The sequence below is a fragment of the Artemia franciscana genome, chromosome 9 (genome assembly GCF_032884065.1).
Source record: "Artemia franciscana chromosome 9, ASM3288406v1, whole genome shotgun sequence".
NCBI lineage: Eukaryota > Metazoa > Arthropoda > Branchiopoda > Anostraca > Artemiidae > Artemia > Artemia franciscana.
In genome coordinates this window covers 48,742,510-48,769,732 of record NC_088871.1, presented here as the reverse complement: position 1 = coordinate 48,769,732, position 27,223 = coordinate 48,742,510, and the positions used below count along the sequence as shown (strand labels likewise).

At 34.3% G+C, this 27,223-nt stretch overlaps 1 protein-coding gene across 3 annotated transcripts in view; it reads left to right on the top strand.

Moving 5' to 3' along the window:
* LOC136031504 (acetylcholine receptor subunit alpha-like) overlaps positions 1-27,223 on the top strand; it is a 201,737-nt gene that overhangs the window by 17,807 nt on the left and 156,707 nt on the right. For all 3 annotated transcript variants that reach the window (XM_065711166.1, XM_065711167.1, XM_065711165.1), the window contains exon 3: positions 26,921-26,965. In XM_065711166.1, coding sequence (XP_065567238.1) covers positions 26,921-26,965 — 45 coding nt within the window. The remainder of the gene's footprint in view (positions 1-26,920; positions 26,966-27,223) is intronic.

The following is a 27,223-nucleotide window of genomic DNA, read 5'->3' as shown; positions in this document are numbered from 1 at the left end:
ATTCCTATTCTAAAATAAACTAGTAAAAATACTTATTTAATGGGGTTGACATTGAAACTACGACTTTGTCGAAATTAACAATTTAATGTACTAATAAAAAGTTTAACATATTCGGTCAAAAATGACTCCTAGAAGATTTGACGTGAGCCGCTCTACTAGGAAATGGCATTAACTCCCTTAACTTCGATGCTGATTGCGCATAAATAATGTTAATTAAATTTAATTTACATTTTGTTGCAAAATTAAAATTATATACCATTGTTAAATATGGTAAGAAAAAACGAGAAAATACAGCAAAGTAAATTGTTCTTTCTCACATTCTTTGGTACTATGAGCAAGAGCCAGTTGTAAACCAGCATGTATATTTTTGGTATGACTGTCCAGTGGCCAAGTATGGGGGTGGGTCTCAATTGAAATAGCTTAAAATATATGTTATTGAGCCAGATTCTGTAAATAGCTTCTGATATTTCTAGGAAGAGAGTCTTTAGCTCTAAGACACGCAATATCTTTGGGGAGTATGGTTTCTTACGTGTGTATTACCTTTTTTACTGGGTTACATTACAATATATGTCCTTCTCTGAACCAAATATTGCCAAATATTGTATTTACAAAGTTCTTAAGGACTAAATTCAAAAAATCTCAAAGGCTGATTTTGTTGGTTTGCATTAAATTTATTTCTTATTAACGGTTGTATAGCAATGTAAACTAAATAATAAAAAAAAAACCAAGTCAGCTAACCCAGTATTTAGGATAAGAATATATTCGGGTTTTATAAAGAAGGGGGAAAGGGGTTCGAGGCTGTTAACCTCTAAGTGCTTCTAAGACCCCAAAATGTATTGAAATGTCTGAATACAATAAAGTAGGAACTTGGTATTATTATAATATTTTGTTGCTAAGAAGATATAAACTACACTATTACCTTCTACTTTCAAACTGTCACTGTGTAGCTCATGTAACGATTTTCAAAACTTTTAATTACACTATTGACATTAATTTCAGAAATTTAGATGTTCGTAACTATAATATTGATTGATATACTTCCGGCTCGTTATCAAGTACTTTTAAGCTTGTTCTTTCATGCATATCAGATCGCCTCAGTCAAAACTTAGTCTATAATACACGACGTTTTTCAAGTCCCAAAACAGGTAATTTGACAAAGGTACGTTGTTTTCGCTCTGAGAAGTCGTTTGAGACAGCTTATTCACTATAAAGTTGAACTGCCAATCTACACAACCGTGGAAGATATAATAACTCTAAATATATCAACCAATTCTAGTTAGAAGTTGAATAAGAAGCCTCTAAGTCCTCTGGCCCCAACGCTGGTACCAGTGTAAGTTCTCTGGCGTCACCAATGTACGTGGCAGGGCAACATAAGTTCCATTACTGATGGTACTAAGGTATAGTAACATGGCTGTGACGGGCCACCGGCTCTACATGCTCTTCCCTCCCTCATCTTCATGTTGTAGGCTAGCCACAGGTGCAGCCAGCGTGGATACGACAAGTCTAATTTCTATGGGGCACATTTTCTATAGTATGGGCCCAAGGTATCAAGCCCAAATTCTTGTTCCAAAAATGAAGCTCAGAAAGAAGAAATTCTCGACTCGCACCAAGAGTATTTGTGCTGAGGATTTTGTAACCGCAAGTAACCTCATCTATAATCACCTTGCATTACTTTTTCTAATGGTTTTAAAGTTTGTGTCGTTACGAACAATTTATTGTTATTGAACAATTTATTCATTGTAGTGGTTAGCCCAATTCTCAAAAGAATAGACAAAAATCATCATGTTCATCATATAGTCCAATGATTTTGTCAAGCGTTTTCGCAAATATTTTTGAGCTTCTGATTGTTGACCACTTAAAAGAAAAGGGTAATATGCCACAATTCCAGTTAAGATTCCAGTCGGGTTTAGGTTGTTTCTATGCCCTTAGAATTCTATGTAATATACTCAGAGATACAAAAGCATCTGGGAGCACTCTGGTTCTTGGGGCATAGGGTGTTACGAATGCCTTTGCTTCCGTTGTCCACTCGTAGGCCATGTTTGAGTTGCGTATATGTGGTGTCACTCTTGATGTAATTCTCCCACAATATTCTATGTATAGGTGCGTAAAAGTTTGTTTAAAGTTGGGAAATGTACTTTCATATAGTGAGCTCCATGTGTTCGTTGGAATAAAGCAAGGAGCCGTCGTATCACCGATTATCTACAACAACTCGTCTCTTCCAGCACAGATTGGCCTACGTAATAGTTGCATTTCAAAAGGGATGGCTACATCAGTGATTTGTTATGCGAACGATCTGTTAAATCTTTGCCGGTTAATAAAGCCTTCAGCAGAGTTTGCAACTGAAACGTCGATTCGACGCCCTATGCGCCAGCAATGGCTCTGGAGGATCTTGATCCTTGATCCTTGATCCTTGATCTGATAGATTTGTAAAAATAGGACTAAGTGTGAATGCTGCAAAGTCCCAAGTCCTCTTCTTTAATTTTCATGGTAGTTCTGTGCCTGATAGTGTCTGTCTAGGCAATAGTGAGGTGGCACCAATCACAGTACTAAAATATTTCGGTCTCGCAAATGGGTCTTCAATTAAGAATACACAAAAGCTTTTGCTTCGGTATGCTGTACGCAAACTTATAATTGCTTATGCTAGCGTGGTTACATAACAACTTAACCTGGAACGGAAAGCCCTTGATGGAATAATTAGTAGCATGGCTCTCCCGCATATTCTATATTTGTCCCAGTTTTGAGTCATTTTTTACGGAATCTGATAGGCGGGGGCTACGAATATGCTATTTTAAGTACGCAACATTTTTGGTTCAGTCCTCTCGATGGTTCAAGAATAGGTGCTATGTTAACTGTCTCGGTGAGGTGGAGCTGCTTCAGACTGGGGATGAAGAGTTTCAGAAACTGAATAGCCAGCCCTCTTCTCACCCACGGAAGGGCGCACTATCTTACATGTGGTATTATTGGTAATTTGTGTATATCCTTATGAGACGTTTCATTTGTTTTCCTCTCTTTTACTGAACCCCATCGTTTTCTTTTTTTGTTTATAGATGGGTAATAAAGAGCATTCATTCATTCCTTCAAAAATGTTATTTTCCTTCAGGATAGCTTTCTTTCATAATGTAGGACCCTTTTCCTATACCAGAAAACTCTGCTCTTTATTTATATGGGCTTTACCTTGGCGGGAATGATAAAATAAGCCTATAGAGAAAATTTGAAAATCTTACTATTTTCAAACAGTTCGTGGTAACGAACTGTAGTGAGGAGCGACCCGGCTCAATAGTAACCGAAACTCTAAAAGATGGAATTTTGATACCAATAGTTACATCAAAAGAATTGCATTTTAATGCTGATTTTAAATATATAAGTTTCATCAAGATTAGTTTTACCCATCAAAAGTTACGAGCGTGCGAAAATTTGCCTCATTTTTGAAAATAGGGGGAAACACCCCCTAAAGGTCATACAATCTTAACGAAAATCACACAATCAGATTCAGCGTATCAAAGAACCTTACTGTAGAAGTTTCAAGCTCTTATCTATACAAATGTGAAATTTCACATTTTTTGCCAGCATACAGATCACGGATGCGTGTTTATTTGTTTTTTTGTTTGTTTTTTTTTTCCCAGGGGTGATCGTATCGACCCAGTGGTCCAAGAATCTTGAGAGAGGGCTCATTCTAACGGAAATGAAAAGTTCTAGTGCCCTTTTTAAGTGACCATAGAAAGGAGGGCACCTAGGCCTCCTCCCACGCTAAGTATTTTCCCAAAGTCACCGGATCAAAGTTCTGAGATAGCCATTTTATTCAGCGTAGTCAAAAAAACTTATAACTATGTCTTTGGGGACAACTTAACCCCCCCCCCCACAGTCTCATGGGAGGGGCCACAAGTTACAAACTTTGACTAGTGCTTACATATAGTAATGGTTATTTGGAAGTGTACAGACGTTTTCTGGGGGATTTTTAGGTCGGGGGGATGAGAAGAGGGGAATATGTTGGGGGAACTTTCCATGGAGGAATTTATCATAGGGGAAGAAAAGTTTCATGAAGGGAGCGCAGGATTTTCTAGCATTATTTAAAAAAAACGGAAAAAATAAATATGAAAAATTTGTTTCAACTGAAAGTAAGGAGATGCATGAAAACTTAAAACGAACAGAAATTATTACGCATATGATTGGCTCACCTCCTACTAATACCTCACTCTTTACGCTAAAGCATTTTTAGTAATTTCAACTATTTATTCTACGGCTTGTGCGATTCAGGGGTCATTCTTAAGAAATTGGGACAAAATTTAAGCTTTAGTGTAAAGAGCGAGGTACTGACGAGGGGGTGAGCCCCTTTATATACGTAATAAAAACCTGAGAATACAGAAGTTCGTTGCGTAAGCTAATTTGCAAGTTACGTATATCTTTTACTAATTAGAACATTCGTAAAAAATTAAAAGCTCTAGTTGTCTTTTTAATTAACCAAAAATCGGAGGGCAACTAGGCCTCTTCCCCCACTCATTTTTTCTCAAAATCATTCGATCAAAACTGTGCGAAAGGCAATTATCCAAAAAAAAATATGCAAATTTCGTTTTAATTATTCATCTGCGGAGAGCCAAAATCAAAACATGTATTGATTCAAAAATGTTCAGAAACTAAATATAAAAAAAAAAAATTAAAAGAAAGTAAGGAACGACATTAAAACTTAAAACTAACAGAAATTAGTTCGTATGTCAAAGGGGCTGCTTCTTCATCAACGCCCCGGTCTTTACGCTAAAGTTTTTTACTGTTTTAAAAAGTAGAGTTAAGAGAAAGAGTCAAACTTTAGCATAGAGAGCGGGGCGTTGATGAGGAAGCAGCCGCTTTCACATACGAAGTAATTTCTGTTCGTTTTAAGTTTTAATGTCGCTCCTTACTTTCAGTTAAAAAAAATTGTTTTTTTATTTAATACAAGTCAGGATCACAAAACAAAATAATTAATTAAAAAATAAACCTTACACTATAGAGTCGCAATTTGTTTTTTTAATAATACGGTTCGTACAGTTCGTTTTATCAAACAACCGTAAGTAAGGAGCGACCCGGCTCAATAGTAAGAGAAACTCTAGAAAACGGAGTTTTGATATCAGCAGATACATCAAAAGAATCCCACTGTCTGGAGAAATTCCCTATTGTTCTTCTTGTTTTTGGTGTTTGAGCATGAGAAAATTTTCTTGTTTTTCAAAATAAAGTGGAAACACCCCCTAAAAGTCAAGTGATCTAAATGACAATCACACCATCAGATCCAGAATATCTGAAAACCTTACAATATAGGTTTCAGACTCTTATCTGTAAAAATGTGGAAACTGTATTTTTTGCAAGAAGGAAGATCACGGATGCGTCTTTATTTGTTTTTTTTTAGAGGTGATCGTATTGACCCAGTGGTTCTAGAATAGCGGAAGAGGGCTAACTCGAACGAAAGTTAAAATTTCTAGTGCCCTTTTAAGTGACAAAAATTGGAGGGCAACAAGGATCCCTCTCCCACCAATTGTTTTCCCAAAATCATCAGGTCAAAATTTTGAGATAGAAATTTTGTTCATCGTAGTTGAAAGTCTCAATAAATATTCCTTTGAATACCCAATGCACCCCCCCCCCCCCATAGCCCCAGTAGAAAGGTCTTTAAGTTATAAAATTTTCCCACTGCTTACGCATATTATTTGTTATTGGGATACATACATAAATTACATCAGGAGGGAGGGGAAGGCAAATTTTCTGCTGGATGTTTTTCCACTGGGGAATTTTTCATGGGGAGGGAAGTTTTCAGGGAGTGAAATTGTCAGGGGAAATTATACTCTGTGGGAATTTACCAGAATTCTTATACAAAATTCTCTTTATGTGCTTTGCTTTCTCTTTTCTGTCTCGATTTTTGGCACAGAGTGGCTAAAAGTTATTGTCTAAAAAGTGAAAAGTAAAAAAATATTAAATAAAAAGTAAAGTAAAAAGTAATATTTAACCACTAAAAGTGGTTAAATCTTCACCGGTATTGTATTGTCCAGAGAATATTTCCGTGAGGAAGGATTTCTCTGTGGGTTCGGAGCCAGCTTTTCTGGAATTATTTTATAAAATATCAGAAATTAAATAAAAAAAAGTTCTTTGAACTAAAAGTAAGGAGCAACAATAAAACTTAAAACGAACATAAATTATTACTTGTATGAAGGGGTTTGTCCCCTCCGCAACACCTCGCTCTTTACGTTAAAGTTCAATTTTTACCCCTGTTCAGTAAGAATGACCCCTGAAACCCAAGGACCATTTAATTACAACTATAAAACGCTTTTTCAAAAGCACTATAAACCTTAGCGTGAAGATTGAAGTGTTGAGGAAAGGGAAGCCTTCCATATACGTAACAATTTCTCTTTTTTTAATTTTTAATGTTGCTCCTTACTTTCAGTTTAATTAATTTTTTGTTCTTTTTAATACATTTAGAATCTGAGCCTTATCAGGGCACTCTCGATCTCTTGAATCGATAATGATTAAGACTTCCAAATTTTTGGTCCCATATAACGAAGGCTAGAACTCGTTGGAAGTATGATATTGCGAGTTTGTCGTAAAAATTGAAGAAAATATTGATGGAAGTTGACCAATAGTTAATTCAAAGCAAATACAGGAAAGAGAAATCAGATAGATCTGATTAATCAAAAATTTACTGGAAGACCCGTCTTGTTGAACAATCAATATTCAAATGCTTTATGTTGCAATTTTTTTATTGGTTTATAAATAGATGAAAAAGTAGATGCCCAAACTGAATTATAATAAAGGAAATACGGGCGAACAAAGATAAAATAAACCTGTATTCAAATACTTTTAGAGAAATGATGGCGCAACTGTTAAAAAATCCCAAAATGTCTTACTATCTTCAGCGACAGGATTTTCATGTTTTGTGTGTCAGATAAATTTTCATCCATAAAAATTTCAACATACTTAAAATGGCAAACTCCTTAAGTTTGAAATTATTAAAAAAAAGAAAAAAAGAAAAAGAACTGCTCTGGACTGTGCCCGTACGTGAAGACAACTTGTATTGACATTTCTTTTCATTAAGAACAAGTATATTCCTAATATACGGATCAGATGCAGCTGAAAGTGTCACATTAAGGTTTAAAGATAGTTTATCAAAATAAGAATAGGATCCAAAAAGTACAAGGTCATTACCAAAAATAGGCTAATAGTTTTGGAAAGTGGTAAAAATTTTACGATTATCATTTACGAAAAGAAGGAACAGGATAGGTCCTATGACAGAGCCAGTATGATACGGGAAAAATTACATCGAATAGCAGTTTTACGATCAAAATATTCTAGCTTTCAGAAAGACACGATTAAAAAAAAAAACTAAGAGAGCCAAATATTTTTTTTTTTATTCTCATAAGAAGCAAACGATAATCGACAGTATCAAATACTTTTGCAACATCAAGAAAAGTCGGTAAGGTACTCTGACCGCTGTCAAGAGTATCATTTATTTCAAGTAAAAGATCATATACTGCCAACTTAGTTGAGCTGCCTTTAATGAATCAATATTGAGATGGATGCAGGATTTTATTATCCAAAAGAAAATTATGAAGTTGCCTGTGTGTGTAATTTCTTCTAAAAATATCCTAAAAAAGAAAGGAGAAATATCCCTCCATTATTTGAAGGGTCAGTGGGGGTCCCACTTCTATACAAAGTAATAACATTTACCTTTTCAAGGAAGTTAGGGAATATTCCATTAACTAAAGATTAAACTGTCATAGAAACTATCAATAAACTGTAAAGTATTAGATATACATTCAACTGTTAATACACATTCACCCTTTTACTGAAAAATGGGTATTCTTTTTATTTCAATTTCTTATCGGTGTTATGATAATAACAATCATATTGCTCAAAATACAGTCTGATATCAGTAAAGTGCAAATTATGTTCTGAATCCTTAGAAGACACAGTGGGCGTTAGCCCTACTCTTCCTTGTGGTAGTTAATAAATTCTAAGAATAAAAATTGTGCCTCAAACTTACGAAATACTTTCCGGTCGTCAAATGCTGAAAATCTTTTCATGGCAAATTGAAGAAGTCAATGCTGACTTTTTGTGACCACATTTTTACTAGTCTACTCATGCACATAAGCAAATCCTAATAAGTCCTTAGCATTATTCTTCTCGTTAGTGCATTTAGTATAAAATGAGTAGCTAATTTTCTTTTTTTTTATATTTTCTCCGCCAAAAAGGACAAAAGCAGAGAATCTACATTAATCACTTCTACAGCTTGTTTTTAACCCACCAAATGCTTAAAAGATTTTTGTAGTAAGTGCTTTTGGCTAAGGAGATACCGATATCGTTGGATATACAGTCTATGAAACATAATTTTTTTATTAAGTCTTAAATAAAAAACAATATCTTTTATGGCTACTTCATTTCATGGAAAGTTAATTACAGAGAGCCTTTTCCTTATGAAAAGTCTTTAAAGCTAGTAAGATAAACATAAAAAAATCTGAAAAGATACACTCAAAAGAAAATTAATTTTATTGCTTTTGTTCATGTTTTTCTGAAGCTTTGATTAAGTAGCACAATGAGACTAATCTTTATTTATTCTCAGAAATATTAATGCGAATTGTATCTTTTATTATTCTCTTAACAAGCATAAGTACGGTCCCAAAGCAATTTAGCGGGCACATTTCAGAGATGACTGAGAAACTTCTGATAACCTAGCAACCAGTAGTATCCCTTCAAGTTGTGCTTAATAATAAATGATCTTTATAAATCTTTACGACATGGAGCTATGTGAAAGCTGTGATATGAACTTGTAAGACTTCTTTTCTCGTTTTGATTAAGTTTCGTCAAAACGCTTTTATGTTTCCAAGATCCAAGTGAAGCACTTGCAAGTCACGGTGAACTTGCATTTTAATATGTGCAGTAGTAACCACCATTATTGTCAACGATGCATCATTACCATAATTATTAACACCATAAGTTTCATCACCTCTATCATAATAATCATTAAAATTCAATTAGCGGCACATTAACCAACAAATTCATCATCACTATCAATATGGCAAATATCACTATCAGGATTATCACATATTTGCCATAGCTGCTGTCAATATTATCACCTAAATAGCCTCCACCACTTCAAACGCCATTAAATATAATATATTCGCTAGGGCCATCATAGTCATCTTCCCTATCAAAACAGACCGTTAAAGGTATAAAAGTCTGTTGTAAAGTAAACACTATTATTTTCAACCATGCATCATGACCATAAATATGACCACCATAAGTTTCATCACCACTGTGATAATAATCATCAAAATTTCATTAATGGAACATTAGCCAAAAAATCCACCATCAATATCACTAGTATAAATACAACTATCAGAATCATAATTCTCACCTTCTATGCCATATCCACTGTCAGTATAATCACCTAAATAGACACCAACACCTCAATGACCATTAAATATAATGTATTCGCTAGGATCATCATAGTCATCTTCACCATCAAAACCACCACCAATGCCTTAGATTGATCTGTCAACAGTTTACCCACATAGACTGTTAAAGGTTAAAGGTTAAAGGTTTGTGGTTAGAAGTGGTAGTAGCGCCAAGGGTACCATTGTCTTCAGCACCATCGTCATTAGTGACATAATCCCAATCTCAACGATTACCATTCTGATCACTTGTGTCACCATTACAAGCACTATCGCGTTTATTTTCTTTGTCCTCGTGATCGTCATTGCTGTTGCTAAAAGTCAGATTAAACACCAAATTAAATAATAAAAAAACAAGTTTTTTTTTAACTACAAGTAAGGAGCGACACTAAAACTTAAAACGAACAGAAATTACTTTGTATATGAAAGGGGCTGTCCCCTCCACAACGCCTCGCTCTTTACCCTAAAGTTTGACTCTGTCACATCTCTACTTTTTAAAACAATAAAAAACTTTAGCATAAAGAGTGAGGCGTTGCGGAGGGGACAACTCCTTTCATATACGGAGTAATTTCTGTTCGTTTTAAGTTTTAGTGTCACTCTTTACTTCAGTTAAAAAAAACTTGTTTTTTCCTTCAATTCCTGAACGTTTTGAATTTAATGCATGTTTTGATTTTAGCTCACCGCACATGAATAATTAAAACGAAATATACATATTAATTTTTTTCTTATAAATGGCTTTCTCATAGTTTTGATCGGATGATTTTGATAAAAAAAAGGGTAGGGAGGAGGCCTAGTTGCCCTCCCGTTTTTGGCTACTTAAAAATGCAACTAGATTTTTTTATTTTTCGTACGAACGTTTTACTTAGTAATAAACATACTTACCTTACGAATTGACTTACTTAACGAAATTTTATGTTTGTGTATTATTATTACGTATATGAGGGGGTTTTCCCCCTCGTCAATACCTCTCTCTTTACACTAAAGCTTGAATTTTATCCCAAATCTTTAAGAATTAAATAAAAAAACAAGTTTTTTTAAACTGCAAGTAAGGAGTGACATTAAAACTTAAAATGATAGAATATCCGGAGAAAAAATAGAAGAGACGGATCGAGAAGATAGATGGTTATTAATGGACACAATTGCAGAGGAACTTTCCAAGTTCCGCAAAGGTCGTCTGTGATAGATTTAATGCATTCGGCAAATTTCTTGTCATTGAAAAAAAAAGAATGTAGATGCACATTTGTACATCTACAATTTGGAAAAAAAAACGCCAAACTGAAAGGATGGCCGAGGGAAAACCTTGTGACATAGATTTGACCCTGCCTTAACCCAAAAACACAAACCGGAATTTGTGGCATTGCCAATTTATCACTGAAAATTTTTTGAAAAACTGAAAGAAGCCATTTTCAAAAAACATCTACTTTCTCCCGTCTACTTTCAGAAGAGAATCAGATGCGAAAGAAAGAGTGATAAGGAAACGTACCTAGAATTTGATTAAAAATAAGAAAATATGTATCTTAAATGGCTAGAGTGGAAAAGGGATACAATGATAGATGATGTATATGAATTACAAGAAAAGCTTGAATACGTAGTAGAATAAAAAGTGAAAGACCAGTTTATAGGAAATACCAATCTAAAGTTGAAAGCATACTTAAAAGAAAAGAATCCGAAAACAATTGAAGAAATGGCTGAGTTGGCTAACAGGAGGACCAAGATAGCCTGAGCTATTGCGAATTTTAATAAAAAAAAAATTGTGCTCACAGAGTCACATAAGATATACCATAAGTTAAATGGACAATTTTTGGAAATGCCTATTAGTTAACTAAGAAAAGAAGTTTACTAATATATATGACAATGTGGTTGTTTAGAGACAAGCAGCCATAGCTGTCAGCTTGAGTTAGAATAGAAACTACAAAGAAAGACGATAACGTGGAGAGAAAAATAATAAAGTTAGGCATAGTACCTAATCTTGCAGTATATGTCCTCATAGGAGGCTTATTTTGAAATATTGTGAATATCCTATTCTCAGAAGGGACTTCTATAAAGATGCGGGATAGAAATTTGGCTAGGCCAACTTATATAGAAAATGAGACACGTAAAATTGATTTTCGAGAAAGTTTTTAGAAAATAACAAACTTCAAAATCCGTATAACAAATATGAGGTGCCGACAAGTAGTTACGAGGATGGGTTACTTAATATGTCAGAGAAAAATAAAATAAAAACTAATTTGTCGCGTTTGCGTTTTCGTTGAAATTTCGAGAAATTCTAGTCTACTATGAAAAACCAAATGTGGTAATTCAATTCCCATTTGACAATTATTTATTTAGTTCTTCGGCAAAAACAAAGAAAACTCAGAGAGGGAGAAGAAACATAAAACGAATGTATTACAAAGACATTCAGTCAAGAGAAAAGGACCTAACCTTAAACTTTAGTTTCGCCTGTGCCTTCTGAGGCACTCACGGCATCAAGAAGGAGCTGCCAATCTTCCTTCATGTTTTTTGCTACAGCGATGTCCTCCCATTCTAGTAGAACCAAGGTGTGCAGGTTTTGTGGATCCCTTAGGTAGGTCCGGCGCAGTGTGTTTCTGGTTCTTCCCTGGCCACAAGTCCCTGGTGGTTACCAGGGTAAAGTGGCTTTTGGGAGTCTATAGTCATCCATACCTAGGACGTGGCCCAAATATCTATACCTTCTAACTAAGATGATGTCGGTTATTAGAGTTTGTTGCGTGATTTTCCGAATTGACTGGTTTTTCATCTTCTGTGACCAGTGGATGTTCAATTTTCTACGAAGGCAGGAGTTTTCAAAACCCAGGAATCTTTTCTCTTGTACTTGATTTAGGCGCCATGCTTCTGCAGCGTAGCGTAGTATTCGCACAACATTGCTATTGAAAAGGCATAGCTTCGGGCGCAAAAAAATCTCCGAGACCTCCATATTTGAAGTAGTCTGTTAAAGGCACCCTTTGCCTTTCCTATTCTGGTGAGTACTTCTTTCACTGTCGAGCCGGTGTTCTCAATGATACTTTCAAGATATTTGAACTGGGCCACTTTTTCAACATCTTGGTCGCAGCATTTAATGGACAGAGGAGATTCACTAATCACCATGTCTTTGGTTTTTTTAGCATTCACATGTAGTCAAAGATGGTTTGCCTTTACCGTGACTTCGTCAAATAATTTTGAAGCCATTTTTTGCTTGACTCAATCACTGCTAAGTCGCCTGCGAAGCCAATATCATTGGACTTGACTTCGGGGTTCAATCTGATGCTTCTTGTCTTTGTTTTCTTTAAAAGGTAATCATCCATTGCTACAAAAAGTAATGGTGACAGAACGCATACCCCTGGGTTACTGCTTACAAAATAAGAAAGAAACAGTTTTGGCCCTCTGTTGTCTCGACGCAACGTTTACCATCCTCATACATCGAAACGGACACTAGGGTCCAAATGAACTTCGAAGACGATTTACATGGCGTGACTGAAAACTCAGAGAACATTAAAAAACAAAACAGAAATGCAAAAATGAGATAAAATTTACGGATTCAGTCAGTGAGTGCGGAAATTAAAATTTTGAGAAAATTTTGGGAGTATCATCAAAGGGGGGGGGGGAATCAAGGAAACCAAGGTCTTTGACCAATTTGGGAAAACCAGATATGACCAAAAGATAGAATTGAATTGACCACAACGGTTTTTGGAAAAGTAGGGACGTACTGGACTTCGGGTAGGATTGGAAGGACTTGTGAAGGAGTATGGGATTGGTTCTACCAATCCCAGGTATTTGCCTGGATTATAAGAGGTGTTTGCCCTCGGTTAGGGGGAAAAGTCCCTTCGAGAAGCCATACATGATAGCTGGCTCCCTCAAGGCACATCTAGTTGTCCATTTTTGATCCCTTTGTGCTTTTCCAATTTTGGGTCCCTGGGAGATGCTCTCTACCAGTTATTTCATATTTCATCCAAACCTTTTTTCAAAAATACCATTAGTAGTTCTTACCCTGCATTGGAATCCACAGTTATTTCCTCCAAATCTTATTCCTTGAGTTATCTATCCAAATTTCACGCTCAGTTGGCTTTGATGTTCGTTCTTCTTTCGATTACTCTATGGAATTGGACCCAGAGGAAGCTCAATTATATTACGTTCAGATTTTTACATGATTTGCCTTTACCCGAACATTCTCACGGACTGTTGTATTTTCGGTCATGGACAAATTTAAGTTATGCCAAGGGGCAATTAGTGTTTTAATTGCGATTTGGATTTATTTTCAGCGACGGAGGTTACAATGCTAGTTGAGCTAGCCCTCCTGACGTCTAGTGCCGTCTCGTGTGGAGAAACTCGATTTGACGCTTCTCTTAAACGTAAGTTTTGTGGGAACAAGAAAGTTCTCGTTTTTGTGCAACAAAAATTTTATCAATTATGACCCAAATCCTATATGGTTCTTATTTTTTTCAATTTTTCCATTATGCTGTTTGGTTGGTACATATAAATTGACTCTTGCTAGTCCAGAAAATTGATCGATTAAATGTGCACGATTATTTTCTACTAATCTCCTTCAAAATCTCAAACATCATTTGGATGGCTACATAATCCAGTTCCCTGGTTGATCTACAATAGAGACGTTGTTGGATGTGACGGATTTTGAGCCAAGCTTTTGAGAGCAACTGTATAGATATTGGTCAGAGATGGAAGACCAGAAGACTAAAGGAGATTTTAAAGTGTTTGTTTAGTGTTCTATGTTGTTCGAGATGACTAGTTTTGGCGTGTGGGTGGCTATTTATCTTATGGAGGAGGTGCTGGGGCCCTTGCCCCTTATTATCAGATAAATTGCTCTTTTCTCTTATACATAGATTTGTCTGTAATAAAATATAATTTGTAAAAAATATATTTAAATATATTATTTTATTAAATGTATATTTAATATATTAAATATATTATATTTAAATATATTATTAAATATAAAATATATTTAAATATATTAAAAAATAAAATATTATCTGTAATAAAATATATTTTATCAAATTATAAAATATAATTTGCATGTTAAACTCTCGCAGAGGCTAGCCTGTTTTCAATATAATAATTTTGCAAGACGGAATAAATTAGTTTGTTATGAAGTTTTATTTTAGTCTTCTCATGGGCTATAATTGGTTTATAATTTATGGATAAAGTTACTTCAAATTTGGGGTTCAGTTGGCTTAGGTGGCCCAAGCTGTGAGACGCCGGCAAAAGAGGCGAGCTGACTTCTTTCCTGTTACTGACTTCTATACGTTTATTAATTAGTTAATGTCTAGTATTCATCAAGATAATATTGGATTTGAAGCTGGTAAAAAAACATGAGATACAGTTTTACGATTGTTCTTTGTTATTATCCCGAAGCCTGGTAGAGTTGGGAATAAAGCAAGTCGAGTTACCATCATTATTTGCTGGAGAGCCTGCCCCCTCTAAATATATGTTTACATATAAACTATTGGAGGCACAGACAGTAAACTGTGGACAAATTTAGTGGCACATAGTTCCCACGGAGGGTACACTTGTCGCATATATTTATAGCTTTGGCAAGCCCACAAGAAAAATGTCAGTTCGAGAAGAACTCGTAGAAGCTGTGGCTAGTTGGAGTTCGGTCTGGCACTATGAGCCGCGCTTTTTACAAATACAATTCATCATGTTTTGGATTTTAAGACAACGAACACTACTTCTAAGAGGATCAATATAATCATTGTCATCACCACCATCACTTCTGGTATTTTCATTCTTCTAGGTAGTTTTCTGGGCCCCCAGTAATTATATCTCTTGCTGTCTTTTCATATCTTGATTCCAGAAACATTGAATATTTACATATGCTTTAATAATCCTTCCCAACATAAGTTTTTGCCCACGTATTGCTAATATGGCATGCGTTTTGGGTCAAAATTGGAAAAAGAAGGAGTTGAAAACATACTAAATTTCACCGGGATTGCAAAAGATGTAACTGAAACCACTGCTTTGTACCCAGATTTCTCTAAGGATCCTAAGTTACAACATTTTGAATCGAGGAATGTGAACTTTGGAGCAGAGTTTTTTAGAAGAATTAGGTCAGCCAGGAATATTAAAATTCATAATTCGAAGCCAAGATTGCAGGTATTGTTGCCATGAATTCCAAGAAATGTTACTGAGAACGTTCAAAATTGAGCCACAATTGCAAGAAATGTTTTCCAGAGAAATTGCCTATGAATTGTTCAGGGTACCCGGCTGAGTGACCATATTACAAACAGTGGGTTGTACGAAAAATATAGTTCAATCCCGCATTCTAGGCCTATAATGAAAGAAAGGTTGAGATGGTTAGGCCATGTTCTGTGGATGAAGGATGGCAGATTGCCTAAGATTGTCCCTTTTGGCCAAACGTCTTGGGCTACACGGAAAGCAGTTTGTCCTTGTCTGGGTTGGGAGGATCTCATAAATAAAGATTTAAAGGAAACAAGGACTTCCTGGGAGAGTGTAAAGAGGGAGGCCTTGAATATATTCAGTTGGAGGAGAAGCGTGCGTAGCTGTTTTCGCCTCAGGTGGCTTGGTGCTGCAGTGATTTATTAGTAGTAGTCGTAGTAATTGCAAGAAGAGTAGCCGATATTCCCAGTAAAAAAACAAAAAAAAAAAACAACAACAACTGGGAGTTGTACCGACGAATGCAAAAATGGAACCGAGAATGCAAGACATTTCAACGCTTATAATTCCAAGAAATAACAGAGACAATGCAACAGAATAGAGTCGAGAAGATAGTGCCGAGCATCCACTCTGACCTATTCCCCTAAAAACCTCATTATTTTTCCTTCCCCCAAAAACTCTACTCCCCTGTATGTGTGAATCTGGACACGAAATCGTTATATTTCCAGACCAACCAATTTGAAAAAAATTGTATTAAATAAATTGATTTGTATTACCAAGCATCCCAATTTATGTTTCTAATTTCAGCCGATCGGTCAAGGTAACGGTCAAACTAACGGTCAAGGTAACTGACAAAATAAGTAGAACTAGCAACATCTAAGATTCGGGGTCATATCTCAAAATATACTTTTTTAATTGATTTTCATTATGTGATATAATTATGTGATTATCATTATGTGTTATAATTGATTATCATTATCATTATGCGGACTATTTTCTATTAGTTTTCTTTTGCACACTATGATTATTGTCTCTAGGATTTCGAAGTTTTAACTACAAAACAAATCTGTAAAAAAAAAATAAAAAAGAAGGGAACCTGTAGAATGTAACCATACAAATCTATATAAAAAAGTATTGTAGGTTAAATTTTTTGGATGGAAGAGAAATTAAAAATTATGAGGTTTTAAAGGGATTTTGGCCAAAGTGGGTGCTTGGCTCTAATCTGTTGAATTCTTGACGCTGTTTCTTGGAATCATCAGTGGTTATAATTACTGTGTTCTCAACTCCATTTTTGTAATCCTTGGCACTACTTTTTTTTTTTATCCGCATGTTAGTTTGTGTTTTTTTTCTTTTTGCTGGAAATATCAGCAATTTGTCTTGCAATTGTAACTCAACTGACACTTTTTGAAATTCAAGGTGATAATTTTCCAAACAAATTAAAAAAAAATAAAGGAATCCTTCCTCCATTCTTAGTCCGAAGCGCAATTCTAAAAATTGAAAACTAGCCTTTTAAAAATATACACTATATCTCTTTGTGTGTAGCTAGGAGAGGAGAACTATTCTACCCTAGAAAACGTCTCACCTGCATAAAAACTTCTAAAGAACGTTTATTCAATTTATGTAGTTTTTTTCAATGCTGTTTCTACAAATTAGACAAACTCCAAAATTGATTTTCTTTTTCTGAATTACTGTTTAAAACTTAGAATAATTTCTATGATTAATAAAGGCTCTGAAAAGCTATTTATTTACTTGAAGGAAATGGACACTACTTAGAACTTCCTCTGCTTGACAATAATGTGATATCTTGCTCAGAAAATTTTGCTTTGCTTACCCTAGAAAAGTCAACTTTAACCTTAAAAATGACAAACATTAAGGACAATCCTAAGCATTTCAGGAAGTTGCAGTTTTATAATCTCTAAGACATTCACTAAACATTTTCTATTTTCGATAAAGTCCAATGCCTGTCACTGCTTTAAAGAAAATGTCTCTTATGTCCATTTTTTCTTATGCGGGAGCTGATAGTGGCTCTGTGATGAAAGTTAGCTCCATAAAAATACCCTTCTCTGGAGCTAAAATTTCCCTCTCTTTCCTAATCAAAACAGCCTCCTCTTCCTCCTGGGAATGGTTGAGTTGTTGAACCTCGATTATAACAGTTGGCAGAATTCGGCCCTTGCTGGTAATCGCTTGGAGCCCTAACACTAAGAGTTTGTTGAATAGTAAAACCCTTCATATTTATCCTTTTTTTTTCTCGTTTTGCATCCCCTTTAGAGCTGATTCTGTTAAAAGAACTTTGCTTTAGAAAGTCATTTTAACGATAGTTAAAGCTAGCTGATCAATTTCCTCATCTTCAGAATTAGTGCCGTTACTTTAGGTTCCTCTTGTGGAATCTGTCATTCGTCAATATCACCGACAACGTGGTCCTGCTGCTGCTTCTTATCTTTAATAATTGTTTTAACTCTTATCTTCATGAACCTTGTATGGGCTCTCTCAAAATCATCCTCAGTAGCAAATCTACTGATTTGGCTCTGTGACTCCAAAAATGATGAGCCTTGGCTAAGACAGGAGTCGAACCATTTTTACAAGGTAAATAGCCGAAAAATTTTTACATATCCATGGATTTATCTAGGAAATGGAAGGTAGTGTTCCGGTAGGAAACTCCTTGCCAGTCATAAAAAATATCCCCAAAAGTGAGTTAAAGGTGAAGTTTTGACAGAAGACAATAAATCTCATAGAAGACTGTGATATATCTTGATTATGAAGAAAGGGGGTTTCCTTAGACTTTATGGCAGTTTCTACTTATATTTAGATGAATTTTTTTAGCCAAAAGAAGAAGGTAAGAAGACTTCAGGTCTTCATAGAAAATTTAGTAAATTCTCCAAGGGAGGGTTGACATTTGAATTAAGTTATGGCAAGCTATTTTATCTTCGGAAAATAGCACAAAAAAGTCACTTGGATATCTTCTTCTTCCCATGAACAAGTTAAAATATTTCCAACCTTGTCTCGGGTGTAGTACGCAAAAAGGAACTTAAAAGTGATGTAATCTATCCAAGTAGATACTTAAGGATAAATCGCTAACGCTACCATGGCAGATTCACCATTCTTGCAAAAGGGGATGGGGGATACGAAGAGAATAACTGCCACCCTACAAAGTTCAAATACCAACTTGAAAAATTACGTAAAACGTTCTCTTGCTCTACACCCATTAAGGCATTTTTTAGTCTCCTTCCTCCTTCTTTCACTCCAAAATTATATGTATAAGCTAAATAAGCTGAATAATAAATTCAGTTCATATAAAGAGTTCATTCAGTTCATAATTTTGTCACAAATTTAACTTTAAAATCATTTTTTCAATTTATTACTTCTACTAAGAACTGTCTGTTGCAACAGGCCACCTGAATCCAACACAGCTTAATATGCTTCTCCCAAGGCTTTGTTCTTTATCGCATCACAGGGACTTTTGATTTCGTTTGAATTCTTCCTCAAGACCTCCTCCCTTATCGTTTATGACGACCTGCTCTTTGCTTGGCCCAAGATGGATGGCCAAAAATAAAATCTTTGACAATCTGTCTTTATCCTTATAATGTGGATATAATGTGCATATTTTTCATACAGATCTTGTTCGATATATATTTATTCAAAAAAGAAAGTAAAAGCATCTTTAGATAGTTTCCATGAAAAAAAGTAACTACTGTTTTCCAGCTAGCTTTTGCTCTACTGAATTTCCTTGCTTTATGAATCAGCAACTCAGTTGAGAAATATCGGGCTCATTTTCTCCACAACTTTCAAGAATTGCTATTTTTAGACATGAATTAGGACAAACAGCTGGATAGTTGCCAATTTCTTCAAGAAATAAGAATCAACTTTCCTTTAGGAAGTTGTACGAAAGCTTTCACTGTGCTAAAAAAAAAAAAAGTCAAATCCACTTTATAAATGGTTAAGAAGACTCAATCAAACAGTTCGTGGTAACGAACTGTAGTAAGGAGCGACCCGGCTCAATAGTAACCAAAACTCTAAAAAATGGAATTTTGATACCAATAGCTACATCAAAAGAATCCCATTTTAATGCTGATTTTAAATATATAAGTTTCATCAAGTGTTGTCTTACCCATCAAAAGTTACGAGCCTGAGAAAATTTGCCACATTTTTGAAAATAGGGGGAAACACCCCCTAAAGGTCATACGATCTTAACGAAAATTACACCATCAGATTCAACGTATCAGAGAATCTTATTGTAGCAGTTTCAAGACCCTATCTACAACTATGTGGAATTTTGCATTTTTTGCCAGAAGACAAATCACGGATGCGTATTTATCTGTTTTTTTTTTGGTTTTTTCCCCCCAGGGGTGATCGTAACGACTCAGTGGTCCTAGAATGCCGGGAAAGGGCCTATTCTAACGGAAATTAAAAGTTCTAGTGCCCTTTTTAAGTGACCAAAAAAATTGGAGGGCACCTAGGCACGCTCATTTTTTACCAAAGTCACCAGATCAAAATTCTGAGATAGCCATTTTATTCACCATAGTCGAAAAACCTAATAACTATGTCTTTGGGGACGACTTACTCCCCCGCAGTCCCCGTACTGGGATGTGTACAAACGTTTTCAGGGGGATTTTTTCGGTTGAGGGGAGGGTTGAGGCGGGAAGGTCACGTGGGAGGATCATTATATGGAGGAACTTCTCATGGGGGAAGAGACTTTCAATGGAGGGGCGCAGGATTTTCTAGCATTGTTTAAAAAAACAATGCAACAATAAATATGAAAAGTTTTTTCTACTGAAAGTGAGGAGCAGCATTAAAACTTAAAACGAATAGAAATTATTACGCATATGAGGGGATTACCTCCTCGTAATACCTCGCTCTTTGCGCTAAAGTATTTTTAGTAATTTCAACTATTTATTCTACGGCCTTTGTGATTCAGGGGTCATTCTTAAGGAATTGGGACAAAATTTAAGCTTTAGTGTAAAGAGCGAGGTATCGACGAGGGGTGAGCCCTCTCATATACGCAATAAAAACATACGAATATAGAAGTTCACTACGTAAGTTAATTCGTAAGTTACGCATTTTTTTTACTTATGAAAACGTTCGTAAAAAATTAAAAGTTATAGTTGCCTTTTTAAGTGATCAAACAATTGGGGGGCAACTAGGCCCCCTCTCTCGCTCCTTTTTTCTCAAAATCTTCCGACTAAAACTATGAAAAGCCATTTAACCCAAAAAAATTAATATGCAAATTCCATTTAATTATTGATGCGCGGAGAGCCAAGATAAAAAAATGCATTAACTCAAAAACGTCCCGAAATTAAACAAAAAAAGTTTTTTTTAAATGAAAGTAAGGAGCGACATTAAAACTTAAGACGAACAGAAATTACTCCGTATATGAAAGGGGCTTTTCCTCCTCAGCGCCCCACTCTTTACGCTAAAGTTTTTTGCTATTTTAAAAGATAGAGTTAATAGAAAGAGTCAAACTTTAGCTTAAACAACGGGGCGTTGAGGAGGAAAAATTGATATAAATAATTTTATGAAGTTTGGGCATTCTATTTTTCTCTATTAAAAATAGCTTGTTAAGGATTTTACTGCTACTGCTGCTCCTAACAAGTCCTGTAGGAAAAAAATCATTATTTTATTGACACAAAATTATTATAGGAATATATTCAAAAGGACAGACGTCTAAGTATGCCCATCGTTTATTTTCTTTTTTTATTATTTTTTCTTCTTTATTTATATTCAAGCATAAAAATTTACACTGGGGGTTTTCAAGAATATTTTCAGGTAGATTTTTTAAGTTAGAGCTTTGTTATTATTTTTTACCATTATATCAGGGCGTATAAGTTCGCATTGGCTATATGAAGAAAGCCAATGTTCAATGCCAATGTTCTCTGTTTTTTAAATAGCCGTTTTGGTTCTATTATATGATAATTAATTTAAATTAATTAAATTAATGAAAATTAATTTATCTTGGTTGATTAGGGGACTCTTATTAGGCATATGTGTGTAGTTTAAACCTTAGTACCTGTTCCCTCTGCAATCGTAAGGCTCGTATTCCATTTTGTTTGTAGTTTTTTAAATCTATTCCACCTAACGGTACTGTCCCTACAAAAAAAATACATACAAATAAATAAAATAAATAAATAAAATAAATAAATAAAATAAAAATAAATACATGAGTGCAGCTTCCCTTGCGGGTAACAAACGATTAATTCAGGGTATCCAAAAAGTAATATTCTCTTCAACAGCAATGAAAGCTTTAAGAACTTAGATGTATTATCTGTTATTCAAACAAAGACCAGAAAAAAGCTTGTAAATAACATTAATCTGAATACAATCCTTAAAAATACAAAATAAATTGTCTCCTTATTCACAAGTGTTTATTGTAAATAACCATTAGTTCAGGTAAATAATCAGTGTATAATATTCAACATATAATGTTTATACAATATATATATATATATATATATATATATATATATATATATATATATATATATATATATATATATATATATATATATATATATATATATATATATATATATATATATGTATATGTTACTAGTATTGATTTATACAAAATCAATATAATTATATCTAGTGTAAGCACTCACCAGGCGTCTTACATTACGAGTTGTACCCAAAACAATAAGCTTGTCATAGAGATAAGGAAGTGACATCTGCGGGTTGTTTGAATTCTACTTTTCCTCAGTTTTTTTTTTTTTCCGAATCTAGTGGCAAATACTTGCGTTCTTTCATATTTTTTTCATATCAATATTTTTGCCATAGCACTTGCAGCTCAAAAAGGAGAAACGAATTGTCCCAAAGCCATGACCTATGGAAATTTTGACACTGGAAAATGGTAATATACCAATTTTCAGAAAATGTTATTTTGCTGTTTGCAAGAAAATTTTGACATAATATCCAATTATTGCTTCTTTAATAAGATAGAACCTTTTTAAAACTTGTAGTATATTGGTATTCTGTCAAGATTCCGGGATTTCTCTCTGAAAATACAAAAAAGATAAAGAAAAATTCCCAAGAATAAGAAATTGATAAGTCTGGAAGCTCAAATTTGGTCCAGAGCAATGAAGATTCTAGCCGAGTGTACTCGAAAACTGTAATTGTGCTTAAAACTAGGAAATTCCCAGCACCTCTGAGAAATAGACAAGTTTCTACGTTTGGCCTCTAAGCAGACCTTATATCGCTACACTGTAGTTGGAGAAAAAGTTAAATTAAGAAAATTATGATAATTTGAATTTCCTATAAGCAGATTATTCTTCAAATCAGAAATTGTGGGTTTTCTAATCCTGTGTGCTATATTGGTATTATAATGTTCTTATCTTTTTCAAGGTTTATCTATTGGGTGTACTCTGACCACAAAGAAAAGAAGCACAGAAACCATTTTAAAGTACTATCTAAATTATCAGTATTTTAAGATGTTTCTGCTAGCAAAAACATCATATAGTTTTCACTATTAAAATCTCCCTAAATAAGTTTTACTTATAAATATTATAGTGAACTGGCGATATTAATTGTAGTATTAGTATTTTATTTATATTTTAAATATAAAGATACCACCCTTATATTAAATGGTCCCTCTATTCTCCTCCTCCTTATACTAGCTGATAAAGACACTAGTTGAACAAAAGTAAAAACGTAGTTTCTTAGAATGCTGTATCGCTAATTATTCTGTGAATATTCCGAAAGAAATAATACATTTGCTGTTTTTGCTTAGTGTCTATTACTGTAACATCAATCCAATATATCCTAGGCATGTGCTGACAAAATCAAACAAATTAACTACTTAAAAAGTGTTAAACAAACACAAAGTAGAAGCAATGGGGAATTCTTTTCTGAGACAGTGGAATTCAATTCAGTGGATATTTGGGCTGTATATCCAAGGGCCGTCTTCAAAACAAAAACAGCCTTATCATCCTTACTTCAACGATGTTCAACCAGGACTGGTAAACAAAATGATGTGAGATGATATTTTCATTCAAACAAAACAGAACAACAAGATTAAATGCAAGTTTTCAAAGTTAATCTTGCTTTTTTGGCAGCTTGCCTCAAGGGCCTTTTTGTAACTGGTTCAATAATATTATAAATTGGTTTCTTAAAATATTTTCTTATATCATTTTTTAATTAAATTTTAGTATTAAGGATTTAGTGAGTACTCCCCCAAGTCCCTATTCAAAAAAAAAAAATATTTATTTTGAGACTAATTTCGATTGATTCCCAATCCACCTGTATTATCTCCGAATCATTACTAATGAGTGAAGATTTTTCAAAAAGTACCGTGTTGGAGGGATTATTAAATATATACCAACCTAAAGCAGAATCAAAGGAGTTATTATTACTATCTGAAATTAATGCCTTGTTTATGTCTTTTTTTTATGCAGACGTAGACGTTTTTTTGAGATTCTGATGGGTCCTGCCACCATAGTAATTTCCACAGCCACAAGGTAATTGATATACACACACACACACACACACACACACGCACACACACACACACACACACACACACACACACACACACACACACACACACACATACACACACACACACACACACACACACAAACACACACACACACACACACACACACACACACACACACACACACACACACACACACACACATATATATATATATATATATATATATATATATATATATATATATATATATATATATATATATATATATATACATATGTGTGTGTGTGTGTGTGTGTATATCAATTACCTTGTGGCTTTGGAAATTATTAAATAAAAAAAACAAGTTTTTTTAACTGAAAGTAAGGAGCGACATTAAAACTGAAAACGAACAGAAATTACTTCGTATATGAAAGAGGCTGCTTCCTCATCAACGCCCCGCTCTTTACGCTAAAATTTGACTCTGTCTCTCAATTCTTATTTTTAAAACAGTAAAAAACTTCAGCGTAAAGAGCGGGGCTTTGATGAGGAAGCAGCCTCTTTCATATACGAAGTAATTTCTGTTCGTTTTCAGTTTTAATGTCGCTCCTTACTTTCAGTTAAAAAAACTTGTTTTTTTTTTATTTAATTTCTGAACGCTTTTGAATCAATGCATGTTTTGATTTTGGCTCTCCGCAGAGGAATAATTAAAACGAAATTTGCATTTTTTTTTTGGCTAAATGGCTTTCTCATAATTTTGATCGAATGATTTTGAGAAAAAAAGAGCGGGGGAGGAAGCCTAGTTGCCCTCCGATTTTTTGGTCAATTAAAAAGGCAACTAACTTTTAATTTTGTACGAATATTTTTATTAGTAAAAGATTTACGTAACTTATAAATTAGCTTACGTAAAGAACTTTTGTATTCTCATATTTTTATTACATATATGAGGGGGTTCGCCCCCTTGTCAGATCCTCGCTCTTTACACTAAAGCTTAAATTTTGTCCCAATTCATTAAGAATGACCCCAGAATCACAAAAGCCGTAGAATAAATAGTTGAAATTACTAAAAATACTTTAACGTAAAGAGCGAGGTATTAGGAGGAGGCGAGCCCCTCAAATGGGTAATAATTTATGTTTGTTTTAAGTTTTAATGCTGTTCCTTACTTCCAGCTGAAAGAACTTTTTCATATTTATTTTTTCATTGTGTTTTTAAATAATGCTAGTAAATCCTGCGCTCCCTTCATGGAGATTTTCTTCCCCCATGACAAATTATCGATGGAAAGTTCCCCCAGCATATCCCTCTCTTCTCAACCCTCCCCCAACCAAAAAAATCCTCCTGAAAACGCCTGTAATTTCCCAATAACCATTACTATATGTAAGCATTGGTCAAAGTTTGTAACTAGTTGCCCCTCCCATGGGGACTGTGGGGGTGTAATTCGTCCCCAAAGACATAGTTATAAGGTTTTTCGACTACGCTGAATAAAATGGCTATCTCAGAATTTTGATCCGTTGACTTTGGTAAAATAATTAGCGTGGGAGGGGGCCTAGGTGCCCTCCAATTTTTTCGGTTACTTAAAAAGGGCACTAGAACTTTTCATTTCCGTTAGAATGAGCCCTCTTGCAACATTCTAGGACAACTGGGTCGATACGATCACCCCTGGGAAAAAAAAGAAAAAAAAAAAAAAACAAATAAACACGCATCCGTGATCTGCCTTCTGATAAAAAATACAAAATTCCGCATTTTTGTAGATAGGAGCTTGAAACTTCTACAGTAGGGTTCTCTGATACGCTTAATCTGATAGTGTGATTTTCGTTAAGATTCTATGACTTCTAGGGGGCGTTTCCCCCTATTTTCTAAAATAACGCAAATTTTCTCAGGCTCGTAACTTTTGATGGGTAAGACTAAACTTGATGAAACTTATATATTTAAAATCAGCATTAAAATGCAATTCTTTTGATGTAAGTATTGGTATCAAAATTCCATTTTTTAGAGTTTTGGTTACTATTGAGCCGGGTCGCTCCTTACTGCAGTTCGTTACCACGAACTGTTTGACTATGGTGGCAGGACTCATCAGAATCTCAAAAAAACGTCTATATATATATATATATATATATATATATATATATATATATATATATATATATATATATATATATATATATATATATATATATCTGGTGTTGTGCTGAAGATAGCCCTTGGAAAAAGGGCCACCCGCTTGAATTTCTCTGTCTTAGGAAAAATCATTCGCTATTGTTTCTACTTTGTTTTCGTTTGATACGGAAAGACAGTGTGGTCTTCGTCGCTATTTTTTTTAAAGTGTTCAGTTCAGTATATTGTTATTTGTGGTATAAGTATCTTCATACAGTTAAGATGTAGCAACATACCCCCTATAAATTTTTGCTACATGCTAACCATAACAGGAATACATTATAAAAGGTAATTTTCTTACCTTTCTTTTGAAGATTTTCTTAGCTGGCAGTACTTGTTTGATGAGCGGTCCTCACCTAATTTTTTACTAAAGAAACTTGATTACCCACATATACTCAATTTTTTAACAATAGGGTGATTGTTAATATAGAAAATCCCAAAGATAAATTGAAAAGGAGATTTTCATAAGATAAGCTCTTATCGCCGTTAACACTCTGATCACCTTGGGTTGAAAGTATCCTCTTTCCCCTCAGACTTCTTAATTTCCAAAAAAAACTAACTATAAATTATATTTATCATAAAAACCCTTTTTCAGAAAATCTTTAAAATAAATCTACATTCTTGATTTTAAATAAAAGTGTGAAAAATGGCGAAGCACCGCAAATTACATGGGAAAGAATAAACAGGCTATATTGGATTAGATCGATAAAGGTAAATAAATAAGAAAAAACAATATACCTTAGGTGTTGCAGGTTATTCCACTGATGTTTATTTACGATAAAAACATAATTCTGTCCCTTCTTTAGCTTTTTAAATAAACGTGATTTTCTTTCTCTTTCAGAATTTAAAGAATCAAATTATGACAACGAATCTATGGGTAGAGCAGGTAAGACTTTCTTTTTTCAACTAAGCCTCTGCATTATGATTTAATGATTTAACTTGATTTAATTAAATTAATGATTTATTTAAATGAACTATTTAATGTAGCTCATTGGTTCTAATCCCATTATAAACAAATGCTAGGGTTGCATAAAAAAAAATAGTAGAACATAATCAATTTATTTTGAGTAATTCTGAACAAACATTACCTATATTACATAAGAATAAAGAATATTTTTAGAATAAAAGAATACATATAATTTTA